The sequence below is a fragment of the Canis lupus genome, chromosome 5 (assembly GCF_048164855.1).
Source record: "Canis lupus baileyi chromosome 5, mCanLup2.hap1, whole genome shotgun sequence".
NCBI lineage: Eukaryota > Metazoa > Chordata > Mammalia > Carnivora > Canidae > Canis > Canis lupus.
The window spans coordinates 79,804,733-79,816,913 of NC_132842.1; the positions used below are offsets into that span (position 1 = coordinate 79,804,733).

General features: G+C 48.3%; 2 protein-coding genes and 1 long non-coding RNA gene across 3 annotated transcripts in view; 1 reads left to right on the forward strand and 2 right to left on the reverse strand.

The window, feature by feature from the left end:
• Positions 1-1,679, reverse strand: part of NBL1 (NBL1, DAN family BMP antagonist) — a 62,348-nt gene extending 60,669 nt beyond the window's left edge. Inside the window, exon 1 of the mRNA XM_072828072.1 lies at positions 1,551-1,679. The gene's annotated coding sequence lies outside the window, so the exon portion shown is untranslated. The remainder of the gene's footprint in view (positions 1-1,550) is intronic.
• MICOS10 (mitochondrial contact site and cristae organizing system subunit 10) overlaps positions 1-1,689 on the reverse strand; it is a 33,933-nt gene extending 32,244 nt beyond the window's left edge. Inside the window, exon 1 of the mRNA XM_072828074.1 lies at positions 1,551-1,689. Coding sequence (XP_072684175.1) covers positions 1,551-1,614 — 64 coding nt within the window. The 5' untranslated portion in view covers positions 1,615-1,689. The remainder of the gene's footprint in view (positions 1-1,550) is intronic.
• Positions 268-8,916, forward strand: LOC140634311 (uncharacterized). The gene is made up of 2 exons (XR_012031828.1): positions 268-368; positions 8,809-8,916. It is a non-coding gene; the product is annotated as an uncharacterized lncRNA (long non-coding RNA).
• Positions 8,917-12,181: the final 3,265 nt, after the last annotated feature.

Sequence of the window (12,181 nt, forward strand, 5' to 3'; positions counted from 1 at the left end):
CACAGGCAGAGGGAGAAGCAGGCTCCATGCAGGGAGCCCGACGTGGGACTTGATCCCAGGTCTCCAAGATCACACCCTGGGGGGAAGGCAGCACTAAACCGCTGAGCCACCTGGGTTGCCCAGAATAACCTATTTTTTTTTTTTTTAGAATAGCTCATTCTATTTTTTTTTTTAGAATAACCCATTTAATAAATGATTCATACCCAAGCCTTTACTTATACTAACTCATAATCCTAACAACTCTGTGAGATAGTAACCTTGGCTACTGTCAATTTACAAATGAGACAGAAGGACAGAGGGATCCAACAACTCGCCCCAAATCACAGAGATGAGAAGCGAATTCAAGGCTGTCAAGCCTTGGCTGCCAAGTAAGTACTCCTCTTATTAACTCCTTCTCAACAACTTTTTTTTTTTTAATTTTTATTTATTTGTGATAGTCACAGAGAGAGAGAGAGAGAATGAGGCAGAGACACAGGCAGAGGGAGAAGCAGGCTCCATGCACCGGGAGCCCGACGTGGGACTCGATCCCGGGTCTCCATGATCGCGCCCTGGGCCAAAGGCAGGCGCCAAACCGCTGCGCCACCCAGGGATCCCTCAACAACTTTTTTAAGCACAAGAAAACCGAGAAAAGGCCTAGAGATACAGCAGTGACTAGACCACAAATCATCTCTGCTCTCATGGTGCTCCCCATCTTAATTCCCTTCCAACCCTGTCACTCAAAGGGCACAATCCTAAATCCTCTTCAATATTCAAGCTTCCCATGCAAAAAAACAAAAACAAAAACAAAAACAAATTTTGGATAACAAGAGCCAGTCCTCAAAGAAAAAAAGCGTGGGACCTGAAGCCAGAAAACCTGAGTTCAAATATCCAACTTTGCATGGGGCGAGCGACTCTGTCGCTTACCCGACCCTGGACGCATCGGTTCACCTCTCCGCGTCACCGCCTGTGGGAGCTGACGTCATGCACAGCGTGCGGCCCTTAGGACGGGGCAGTGACGTCATAATCCGTGTCGTCACTGAGCACGTGTTGCAGGCTCCGCGGGAGTTACACCAGGGACACCCCGCCCCATCCCGCCCCCAAAAGTGTCCAGTGTCTTACTTCCCGGGGCAGTTCTCATCCCAGATCTGGAGGTCTCCAGTCTCAAGGCCGCGGGCGACTCGGGCGCCAGGCGGTCGGGCTGCGACTCGGCATTGACAGCCACGCTCGCCAGGGCCCGGCGGCGTCCACAGGCGGCTCCCCGTGACCTTCCCGGGAAGGCGCTGGCTTCAGCCGCCGAGCTCGGTGCCCCCTGACCGGGCTCCACGCCCCGCCCGGGGAAATGCGGCGGCGGGAGGGCACCGGCCGCGCCCCGCAGGCCGCCCTCTGCCCGAGCAGCTCCGCAGCCCTGAGCCACCTGCCGGCCCGACCGCGCCCGCGCCCGCGCCCGCGCCCGCGCCCCGGGGCTGCAGCAGGCCGGTCGGCCCGCCCTCCCCCGGGGGCTCCCCCTCCAACCCCGCCTGGACAGCGGGGCCCGGAGCCGGCCGCCCGGCGCGAGGCGGGAGGCCCCTTACCTATCTTCACGACCGCATCCGCCATGCACCGGTCCCACTTCCTGCCGAGCTCTGAATCCGACATGTTCCCCACCCGCGGCTCCCGCTTCCCTTAAGGTCGGGCCCCGCGCGCTCCGACTCCCGGCAAGTCTCGCGAGAGCCGGCCGCCGCTTCCAGGCCCGGAAGGCCGGCGCCGGCCTGCCAGATATCGCGAGACGGTCTGCACGCGCCCGCCCCTTCCGGTCCCCCCTCCTCCCCCTCCCCGTCGGTCGTCAAGGTGACGGGTTTGCCGGGAGGCCCGAGGTGACCCTGACCTTGGAGCCGCGCCTACCTGAGCCCGCTGCGCGGCTGACGGGCTGCCCAGGCGGCCCAGGCGGCCCAGGCGGCATCCAGAGCTGGTCGGGAAGGCCCTTCCAACGCACCGGCTCCCGACGTTGGCCTTGGCAATTCCTGGGGCAGATGAGGGCGCAGCGCATGATTTATTCATTCCTGTTACTCGTCTTGGCTGTTTCGACTGATTGCGGCGGGGCTCCCGCCTGCACCCCCAGCCGCCGCGGAAAAGCCACCTAGGGCAGAGCTAAGGGATGCTCTGGACCAGCCGCCCCGGAAGGGTCACCTAGGGCAGAGCTAAGGGATGCTCTGGACCAGCCACCCCGGAAAGGTCACCTAGGGCAGAGCTAAGGGATGCTCTGGACCAGCCGCCGCGGAAAGGTCACCTAGGGCAGAGCTAAGGGATGCTCTGGGGACTCGGACACGCGCTGGACCTCCTTGTCCCCGCGCTGGACCTCCTCGTCCCCGCCTTCACTTTGCTCCGCGGGCTCCCAGGACCCGGCCTTTCCGAGTCCTGCTCCGGACTCGAATCTTTAGGTGCCCTCCCAGGGTTGCCCTAAGGGTGCACCCATCCATCCCCCCTTGGCTCTGCACACTGTCCCAGAGCAATTGCAACCACTGCCAACCTCCATCTCCAGATGCAACGGTCCAGCTCAAGCCTCCTGTTCACAACTCAGCCTTTCTGCTGCTGGCGTTGGCCTCAGCCCGCCTTCCCCTTTTACATTCCCCCTCCGACCAACAAATACACATGTGAGCTCATTCGTCCTCTGATTAGAAGCTGTCAGTGAGGGTGGCGCAGCAGTTTAGCGCCTGCCTTTGGCCCAGGGTGCGATCCTGGAGACCCGGGATTGAATCCCACGTTGGGCTCCCGGTGCATGGAGCCTGCTTCTCCCTCTGCCTGTGTCTCTGCCTCTCTCTCTCTCTCTCTCTCTCTCTCTGTGACTATCATAAATAAATAAATTTAAAAAAAAAAAAAAAGCTGTCAGTGACTCCCATCTGCCTGTGGGATATTGTGGAGGCCAACAAAAGTAAGGCCTTTCCACCTCCAGTTCGGCGTTAGCACAAGTACAGACCTCTCAGGCCCCTGTGCTTAATGCCTGTGGCAGGAAGTCCCATATCAGAATGAGAACAGAGCTTAAGAAATTCCTCCACCCCTTCTGGAAATCCCCTAGACCAGCCCATAAAAATCCAGCTGAAACCCACCTAGGGGTCCAAGTCCCTGCTCCGCCGTGTCGGTTATACTTGGACCCAAGCTCGAGCTTGTTAATAAACCCTCCTGTGCTTGCATCGGTGTCAACTCCTTGGTGGTTTCTCGGATTCGCAATCTTGGGCACAACAATATATGCCCAAGCCTCAAGGAGTTCATTCTAGGAAGCTTACACTTAATGGATCTTAGAGCACCACCCCCTTCCCAACCTCATCTACTAATAGAGCTTACAGCCCCCTCTATCCTCTTGTTGTCCAAGTAGCTTGCCTCTCCCATAGAGATCTCTACATTCTGTAGAAACAGCTCTTTATAGATGTTTGTATCTGCCAGTAAAACTAGAAACTCCTTATGGGCCTGAGCTGCCTCTTCATCTCCACATTCCGGGCACAGAGCAGAATGCCTCGGACAGTAGGATCTTCTATGAAGTGCTTATTGAACTGAATTGAACTCATTTACCCAGTAATTTATTCATTTATTCTTGGCAACTTTATTTTTTTTAAGATTTTATTTATTCATGAGAGTCAGAGAGAGAGAGAGGCAGAGACACAGGCAGAGGGAGAAGCAGGTCTACACAGGGAGCTCAACGTGGGACTCGATCCCAGGACTCCAGGATCATGCCCTGGGCCACAAGCGGCCCTAAACTGCTGAGCCACCCAGGCTGCCCTCTTGGCAACTTTAATAGTAGAACTCCTGTGCCAGTCCTTGCTAGACAGAGCCCCTTCCCTCAGGAAGGTTTTCTCCATGACCACCTTTCTTCCAGCTCTCATCTGAGCTACATTTCAGATTGTATTGTAATTCTTTGTGTACAAATTCTTGGACCAAACTGGGAGTTCTTCGGGAATGAGGGCTGTGCCATTTTTTGCATCTCCAGTGACTAGCAGAGGGCCTAGTGTGTATGGAGTCTCAATAAATGCTTTTTGAATGGATGTATAAATGAATGACTGATTGAATGAGTTAGAGAAAAAGATTCTCTCAGAGTACCTGGCTGGTTCAGTCAGTAAGGCCTGTGACTCTTGATCTCAGGGTCATGAGTTGAAGCCCCATGTTGAGTGTAGAGCATATTAAAAAAAAAGGGGAGGATCCCTGGGTGGCTCAGCGGTTTGCCACCTGCCTTTGGCCCCAGGTGCGATCCTGGAGTCCCGGGATCGAGTCCCATGTCAGGCTCCTAGCATGAGCCTGCTTCTCCCTCTGCCCCTCTCTCTCTGTCTATTGTGAATAAATAAATAAAGTCTTTTAAAAATTTTTTTAAAAATGTTCTAAGGATATTGTGTAATGTAACAGTTGTGTTGAAAAAGAAAAAAATTTAACTTCATTAAATACCTATGAAGTGTCACAAATAGCACCGGGCATTTCCTATAATTCCATTTATCCTCTTAGCAGATTGAAATTGGTATCTTCATTCTCACAAATTTGGAAACTGAGTCTCAGAGAAGTCATGTGGAAGATGCACAAGGCTCTGCATTGTGTTGAGTTAGAAACTGACAGAGGCATTTTTATTGGATTCAAGAGAGTTGTAAACTTTGGTAGAAGGCAGAGAGCAACTTACAAAAGCAATCAGAGGCAGATGGTATAGCGTGAATTCTGGAGCCAGGCTGTCTGGGGTCTGATCCCAGCTTTGCCATTTCCTAGCCTTGTATCTATTATTCTCTCTTTCCACAGTTCCTTTCCCAGCACGATGTTTTGTTCACTGCTGTATCCCCACTGCTAGAACATTATCTGACAATGTTTGCCTGATAAATACATGGTGGTGGTCGAATGAATAAAATAAATGAAAATTCCGGAGTTTTTATAGCTCTCGGAGAACAAAGACCAATACAAGTGTGGAACATATATATTAAAAAAAAACTGCAATACATTCATTATAAACTTAGTTATGTTTGAAATGATTAAAAATAGATTTCTCAAGCAGGAGCGCCTGGGTGGCTCAGTGGTTGAGCATCTGTCTTTAGCTCAAGGTGTGATCCCGGAGTCCTGGGATCGAGTCCCACATCGTGCTCCCCACAGGGAGCCTGCTTCTCCCTCTGCCTGTGCCTCTGCCTCTTTCTCTGTGCCTCTCATGAATGGATAAATATAATCTTAAAAAAAAAAAAAAGTCCCAATGCTGGAGAAGGGAGTTACAAACATGGAATAGGGGAACCCTTGCAAGAATTCTTCACTGTTGGATTAGAATTGAATGTATTGGTATGAATTCATGGTATTTAATATAATAGAGATAAATTTAAATATACGTATGTGTATTTCCTGATCCTGTCTGCTTAGAGGGTGTAAAACCACAACACTGGGCCCCTGGGTGGCTCAGTTCGTTAAGTGTCCAACTCTTAATCTCAGCTCAGGTCTTGTTCTCAGGGTTGTGAGTTCAAGCTCCACACTGGGTGTGGAACCTACTTTGAAAATAAATAAATAAATAAATAAATAAATAAATAAATAAATAAATAAATAAATGCAAGCAATGACACATCAGTAGCAATAAGCAAGCCTAGCTTTTGTCTTCTAAATACCAGGACTCCTTAGAAAAATGATGGAGACTCCAGAGCTGGAGCAGGGAAAATACAAGATGACCCTGGAATGTCTTCTTGTGTCACAAACACAAAGTAAGGAAGTCTTCAGAGGTTAACAATGTCATGCCAAAATGTTTTTATAACTCCAAACTGCCAAAGGAGTGCTTGGTTCCTAACTGGAACTCTGTATAAGTCACTGTTATCACAGCTAGGACTTCTCCCAATGGTATGAAACAAGTTTCATGAAGATGAAGTTTGACCTTCAGATGGGTAAAGACAAGGGGGATCCCTGGGTGGCTCAGCGGTTTAGCGCCTGCCTTCAGCCCAGGGTGTGATCCTGGGGTCTCAGGATCGAGTCCTGCATCGGGCTCCCTTCATGGAGACTGCTTCTCCCTCTGCCTGTGTCTCTACCTCTCTCTTTCTCTCATGAATAAATAAAATCTTTAAAAAAAATGGGTAAAGATAGAGTCTTGCAATAAAGCAATTCCACAGCAAGAGAGCCAGCATCCTTTTATACTGAATAGGAGAAAAATGAAAAAGTGAAAACTGTCACTTAAGTAGTCTAGATGTCACCCTCAACTGATTACTCAGGTACACATAAGCTCTTTGTTTAGTTTACTAGATTGTAAATCCAGCTTAGTTAACCAAGCAGATTAGAATATTTTATAGCACAGCACCTGCATAAATAAAGGTCTTTGCGATTCCAAGAGGGTCTTTTTTCCCCTAAGTTCCCTTCAATTAAAAGTGAATTCCTTTCCTTTTTCTTTTTTCTTTTCTTTCTTTCTTTTTTTTTTTTTTATTTTATTTATTTTTTTTAAGATTTTATTTATTCATGGGACACCTGGGTTGCTCAGTGGTTGCACCTCTGCCTTCGGCTCAGTTCATGATCCTGGAGTCCTGGGATTGAGTCCCACATCAGGCTCCCCTAAGGGAGCCCGCTTCTCCCTCTGCCTATATGCCTCTATCTCTTTCTCTATGTCTCTCATGAACAAATAAATAAAATCTTTCTTAAAAATGGAATGAAGGGGTCCCTGAAAGAGAAGACGATGAAGACACTTTGGAAAATCAATGCTTTGCAAATAAGCAGACCTACTGAATTGAATAGTGCCCCCTGCCCCCAATTCATGTCCTTCCTGGAACCTCAGAATGTGACCTTATTTGGAAATAGGGTCATGGCAGATGTTATTAGTTAAGATTAGATCATACTGGAATAAGAGGAGCCCTAAATCCAAAATGACTGGGGTCCTTATAAGAGGACAAGAAAGACAGAGACAGGCAGATGCAGGAGAAGGTGGCTGAGTGATGATGAGGGCACAGACTGGAGTGATGTGGCTGCAAGCCAAGGGATGCCAAGGACTCCTGGCAATCACCAGAAACTAGAAGAAAGGCATGGAACAGAGTCTCCCTCTGACCCACCAACCAGAAGCCAACCCCGCAGATGCCTTGATTTTGGACTTTTAGCCTCCAGCTCTGAGAATAAAGTTCTATTATTTTAAGCCACCCAGTCTGCAGTACTTTGTTACAGCAACCCAGGAAAACAAGCTAATAGGGAACTGGCTAGATGGGAAATCGGAAATTGTGAGCTGGATCTCAGTCTACACTGACATTAATTGTTGGTTGTGTACATACATGGAGCAGCTCCCATCAGTTGGGCCCCCCATCAACTCTCTCTTCAGATTCTCATGTTTGCTTCTTCCCCTTGTACTGTGGACATAATACCGGTAAGGTTCCCACTGTTACTAACTGCGAAGTATTGAACTCTCCTCCATGTCCCACTTTGAGCGTACCACGTGTTTCCTACCAGGATCCTGGCTGCTAAACCCATGACAGACCCTTCTCCTCCCCTGTTCTCTTTCTGGCCCATCACCTTCTTTCCTAGTGCATATCAAAATTTGCAATCATATTCTCTGTGTACTCCTCTCCTCTCTGCCCTGCCCTGTTTCTCCCACCAGACTTTACATTCCATGAAAGCAAGGACTTCATGGGTCTCATGGTCATTGTATCCCTAGTGCTCCACATGGTATCTGATCATATTGAAAGCATTTTAACTAATATTTCTTAAAAGAATGAATGAGGAGCAGGAATGATGGTGTGTGTGTGGGGGGGGGTTCTTTCATTTCCACATCTCTAGCACCAGCTGTGCCAGGTACGAAGTGGTGCTCAGTCAACACTCTGTGTTCTCACATGGCCCCCCATTGGAGGCCAGAGGGTCCCAGGGTGGGACACAATTGGAGGGTAACAACCAGAGCAGATTTAAGTGTAGCTTTGCGGTCAGTATGTGTTTGAATTGATGTCAGAGAGAGTTTGAGTCTAAGGGAATGCTTGGAAAGATGTGTTTGAAGGTGCATTTATATGCATTTGAAGATACACTGAAGGGGCATGGAAATGGATTTGTGAGAGAGTGTGAGTTTGAGACAAATACCATCACTGAGTTACTTTGGATTTAAATGTATGAACTTGAGAGTAAGAGTTGGTGCACGTGTAATCATTATAGCCTGAGTGTTGATAGTTCAAAGACCAACCAAAGCCATGGATTTATCCACAGGACAGCTCTCCTGGCCAACTTAATGTGAAGTTAGCTTTGATTTTTGTCTGGATTGTATGAACTCAGTCATAATGAAGTTACTGGCTATCACTTGCCTGTTCTGTTTGGTTAACAAAAAATTGGGGATTTCTTAGTCAATGCAATTCATTTGGTAGGGAAAATATATTTTTTTCTTAAAGATTTTATTTATTTATTTGAAAGAGAGAGAACACAAGCAAGGAGGAGGGGCAGAGGGAGAGGGAGAAGCAGACTGCCCACCGAGAGAACCCAACACGGGGACTGGATCCCAGGACCCTGAGATCATGACCTGATCCAAAGGCAGACACTTAACCGATGAGCCAACTAGGTGCCCCTAGTAGGGAAAATATTTCTAAATATAGGCTCCAAAGAAAAGAAAAGAAAAGACTTTCTTGGCAGAAAATAGGTTGAGTAACTTCATTTTTATTTATCTTCTGTCTCACAGCCATATAGGTGGGTGTCTCAGCCCTGAACTGGCATTTAGGTCTGTCGGGTTCACAAGTTACACCTCTATGGGAATGTAAGTTAGCATAACCACTGAGGAAAACAGTATGGAGTTTCCTCAAAAAAAAATTAAAGATAGAATTACCATATGATCCAATAATTTCACTACTGGGTATTTACCCAAAGAAAACGGAAACACTAATTTGAAAATATGTAAGCACCCTATGTTTTTTGCAGCATTAGTTACAATAGCCAAAGACACGGAAGCAGCCCAAGAGTCCATTCACAGATGAGTGGATAAAGAAGATGTGGTGTCCGTATACACTGGAATATTACTCAGCCACACACACACAAAAAAAAAAGAACGAGATCTTGTCGTTTGCAACAACATGGATGGAACTACAGGGTGTTACATAAGTAATATGAGTCGGAGAAAGACAAAATATCATTTCATTTATGTGTGGAATAAAACAAAACTAATGTAACATAATTGTGTGTCAATTATATTTCAATTTAAAAGAAATCTAAATACATAAATAAGAAAAAATAAAGTTATACCTTTATCTGGAAAGTTGATGGATGGATTTCAGAGGGTCTTTCCACAAATCCTTGAAACTCTATGCAAATCTTTATGGATGAATGCATATATTTTTTGAGTCTGTAGCTTGCCTCAGATTGTCGAAGGGACCCACGGATCCAAGAAGGTTAATGGTGGACCTGGAGCCAAATACAGGCCTTGGGGAGGACTCCAGTCCCTCCAGCAGAGGGCAGTGGCACCCACAGTCGCTGACCTCCTTGACCTTACAACACTGGTGTCGAGATCCTAGTGGTTGAGCCAGGTAGGCCTGACCTAAGAGCACCAGAACACCAAGCTTCCCCTGTTCTTCCCCTGTTGGGTCGGTTTTGAATCCCATTTCCAACACCCAGGTGCCACATCATGGGATGTGTGAGTTCTCAAATAGCGGCTCTGGGGAAGGCTCCCTTCTATCAACTTCTTGAAAGGGCCTGGAAAATTCTTCCCAGGAACATATATTTTTTCTCAACTTTGTTGCTCCTTTGTCAATGCTGGTTTCTCTTGCCTCCTTCGTGGATATGTTTAGGCCACCAGGACAAACACTGACTCAGAGTTCCTGGTTGGGAGACATTTTTCAATGGAAACTTAAATGAATTGACTATGACTCTCAGTTGGATGCCCTTGTCTACAGAATAAACAATTCTCCCATTTACTTAACATTCAAAGCCTTTCGAAAAGGCTCCACTCCCTCTCCAACTCTTTCTTTTCATGGGACTTTCTCCCATACATTAGGTCTCCTTGGTGGCCAAACTATCCTTGCAATTGCTTTGGGCTTTCTGACAAGCTCCTGAAGGGATCTTTCCTTCCCTCCTGTTTTCCTGTCTTTCCCATCCCTCAGCCCCATCCTCCACGGAGCCGTCTCCAGCTGAGAAGCAATGGAACAAGGTTAAGGACTCTGAAAGAATGAGGAAGCAAGCCACACAGATACTGGCGAGAGAGAGTCTTGTAGGCACATAGAAGAGCAAGCACAAAGGCCCTGGGGTAGGAGTCTGCTTGACTCTATCTATAAAGGCACAGTGTGGCTGGAACGGAGCGCACAAACAGGAGATAAAATCAGAAGGGTGGTAGAAGCAGATGGTATAGAACCTCTCAGGCCATAGCAAAGCTTGGTTTTACTCTGAGTGAGACGGACAGACATCAAAGGCTGGAGGGGAGGAGTGACCACTTGCGTTTGAAAGTGTTGAGAACAGAATGTGGGGGCGAGAGCAGAAACCGAGAGCTGGACAGAAAGACTCTTGTGATCATTTAAGAATTACGGGAAAGGAGGCAGTGAGAAGAGCTTGGCTTCCAGATATATTTTGAAGGTAGAGCTGATAGGATATGCAGATGGATGGGATGTGGGTTTGAGGAAAAAAGAAAGAGGACTTAAGAACAGTTCTAAGATTTTGGAAGTGAGGAAAGAGAAAGGTAGGAGTTGAAGCTGTGATAGAAGAAAACAGGCGGGGGGCACCTGGGTGGCTCAGTGGTTGAGCCTCTGCCTTTGGCTCAGGGTGTGATCCCGGGGTCCTGGGATCGAGTCCTGCATTGGGCTCCCCGCACGAAGCTTGCTACTCCCTCTGCTTGTGTCTCTGCCTCTCTCTGTCTTTCATGAATAAATAAATAAAATCTTTTAAAAAAAGAAGAAAACAGGAGGATGGAGTTTGTGCAGGGGAACAGAAGCAGGAATTGGGTTCTAGCTAGCTTAAGTTTGGAGCTGCTGAGACCCAGTTTATGGGCTGCCCTATATTGCCTCCCTCCCCATCCTCCCCACTCGCTCTTGACTCAAAGAAAGGCCTGACCACCACCGCTAATGGCCTCCTGCTGCCTCAGCCTCTGGGCCCCATCGTGCCTGCTGTCTGGGGACCTGCACAAGCTCCCCACACCCGGCCCACATGTCCACACACTGAGGCTACAGCTTCTCCAAACACTTCTGAGCCCAGATTAGGCTCTAAAGCATGGCTGGGAGAAACAGCCTCCTAGGGAGTCCAGAAAGGCCGGGGACCACAGGCCTGACGTGCAAGGGGTAAACTCTTATCATTGAGAGACAAGACATAAGAAGGAGCCAACAGATGAAATCTATTTCCTTCTACAGGCCAGAAATAAACTCTTCTCCTTCCTGCGAGGCAGCCCTGAGGTGCTGTGGTCCCTCCTGACACACACACACACACACACACACACACACACACACACACGGCCTCTCTCTGGACATGTTCCCGTGTGACCGAGCCGCTAGCTGTGTTCTCTTGTGAACATATGGCTAGCTAGATAATGCACCTCTCTGTGTTTGCTTGCCCTCCTTCCTTGCCTCCTTTCCCCTTCCCCCGCCCCCCATCTCTGCCCTGGGATTGCACTCTTCCAACAGAGCATGCCCAAGCATAAGCTGGGCCTCGGGGTCTGATTTCTAAGGCACCCAGGCTAAGTCAACATTTGAGGGGAAATACAGAGTAAGCAGAGGGAGAGGTCAGTGCAGTTGAAAAATGGGGAGTTCAATGCATACATGTGCTTCTCTAAAATCACCTAAGGAACAAGTATAGAGGAGGAAAAAGGAAGAGCAAGCGCTGAGCCTATGAAAGTCTAGCCTGGGGAGCAGAGGATGAATCAGCAAACGAGAATCAGAAGGAACAACCGTGGGTGGAAGGAAACCCAAAACGAATAGTTTCCTGGAAGCCAAAGGATGAAAAAAAATGTTTCAAGAAAGAGAACATGACTGGCTTGGTCCAAGGGAGGTGAGGACCCGGCCGTTGGATTTCTCACCAAGGTGGTTCTTTGGGGTTACGTTGACAAGGACGGTGTCCTCGGAGGGGTCGGAGCCAAAGACTGGAGATGGTGGGTTTGAGAAAGACCAGGAGGAGAAGGGTTGGAGACGTTAAGTGCACCGATCTTTTCGAGGAGTATTTCTCTAAAAAGGAACAAAGAAAAGCGGTGATAGTTCGAGAAGCAGTGGCATCCAGAGCAGGTTTTCAGGGTCAGAGGAATTAGTCATGTTTGCAGGCAGATGGGAATGATTCAGGGAAGAGGGTAAAACTGGTGGAACAAGGGAGAGACTGCAGCCTGCAA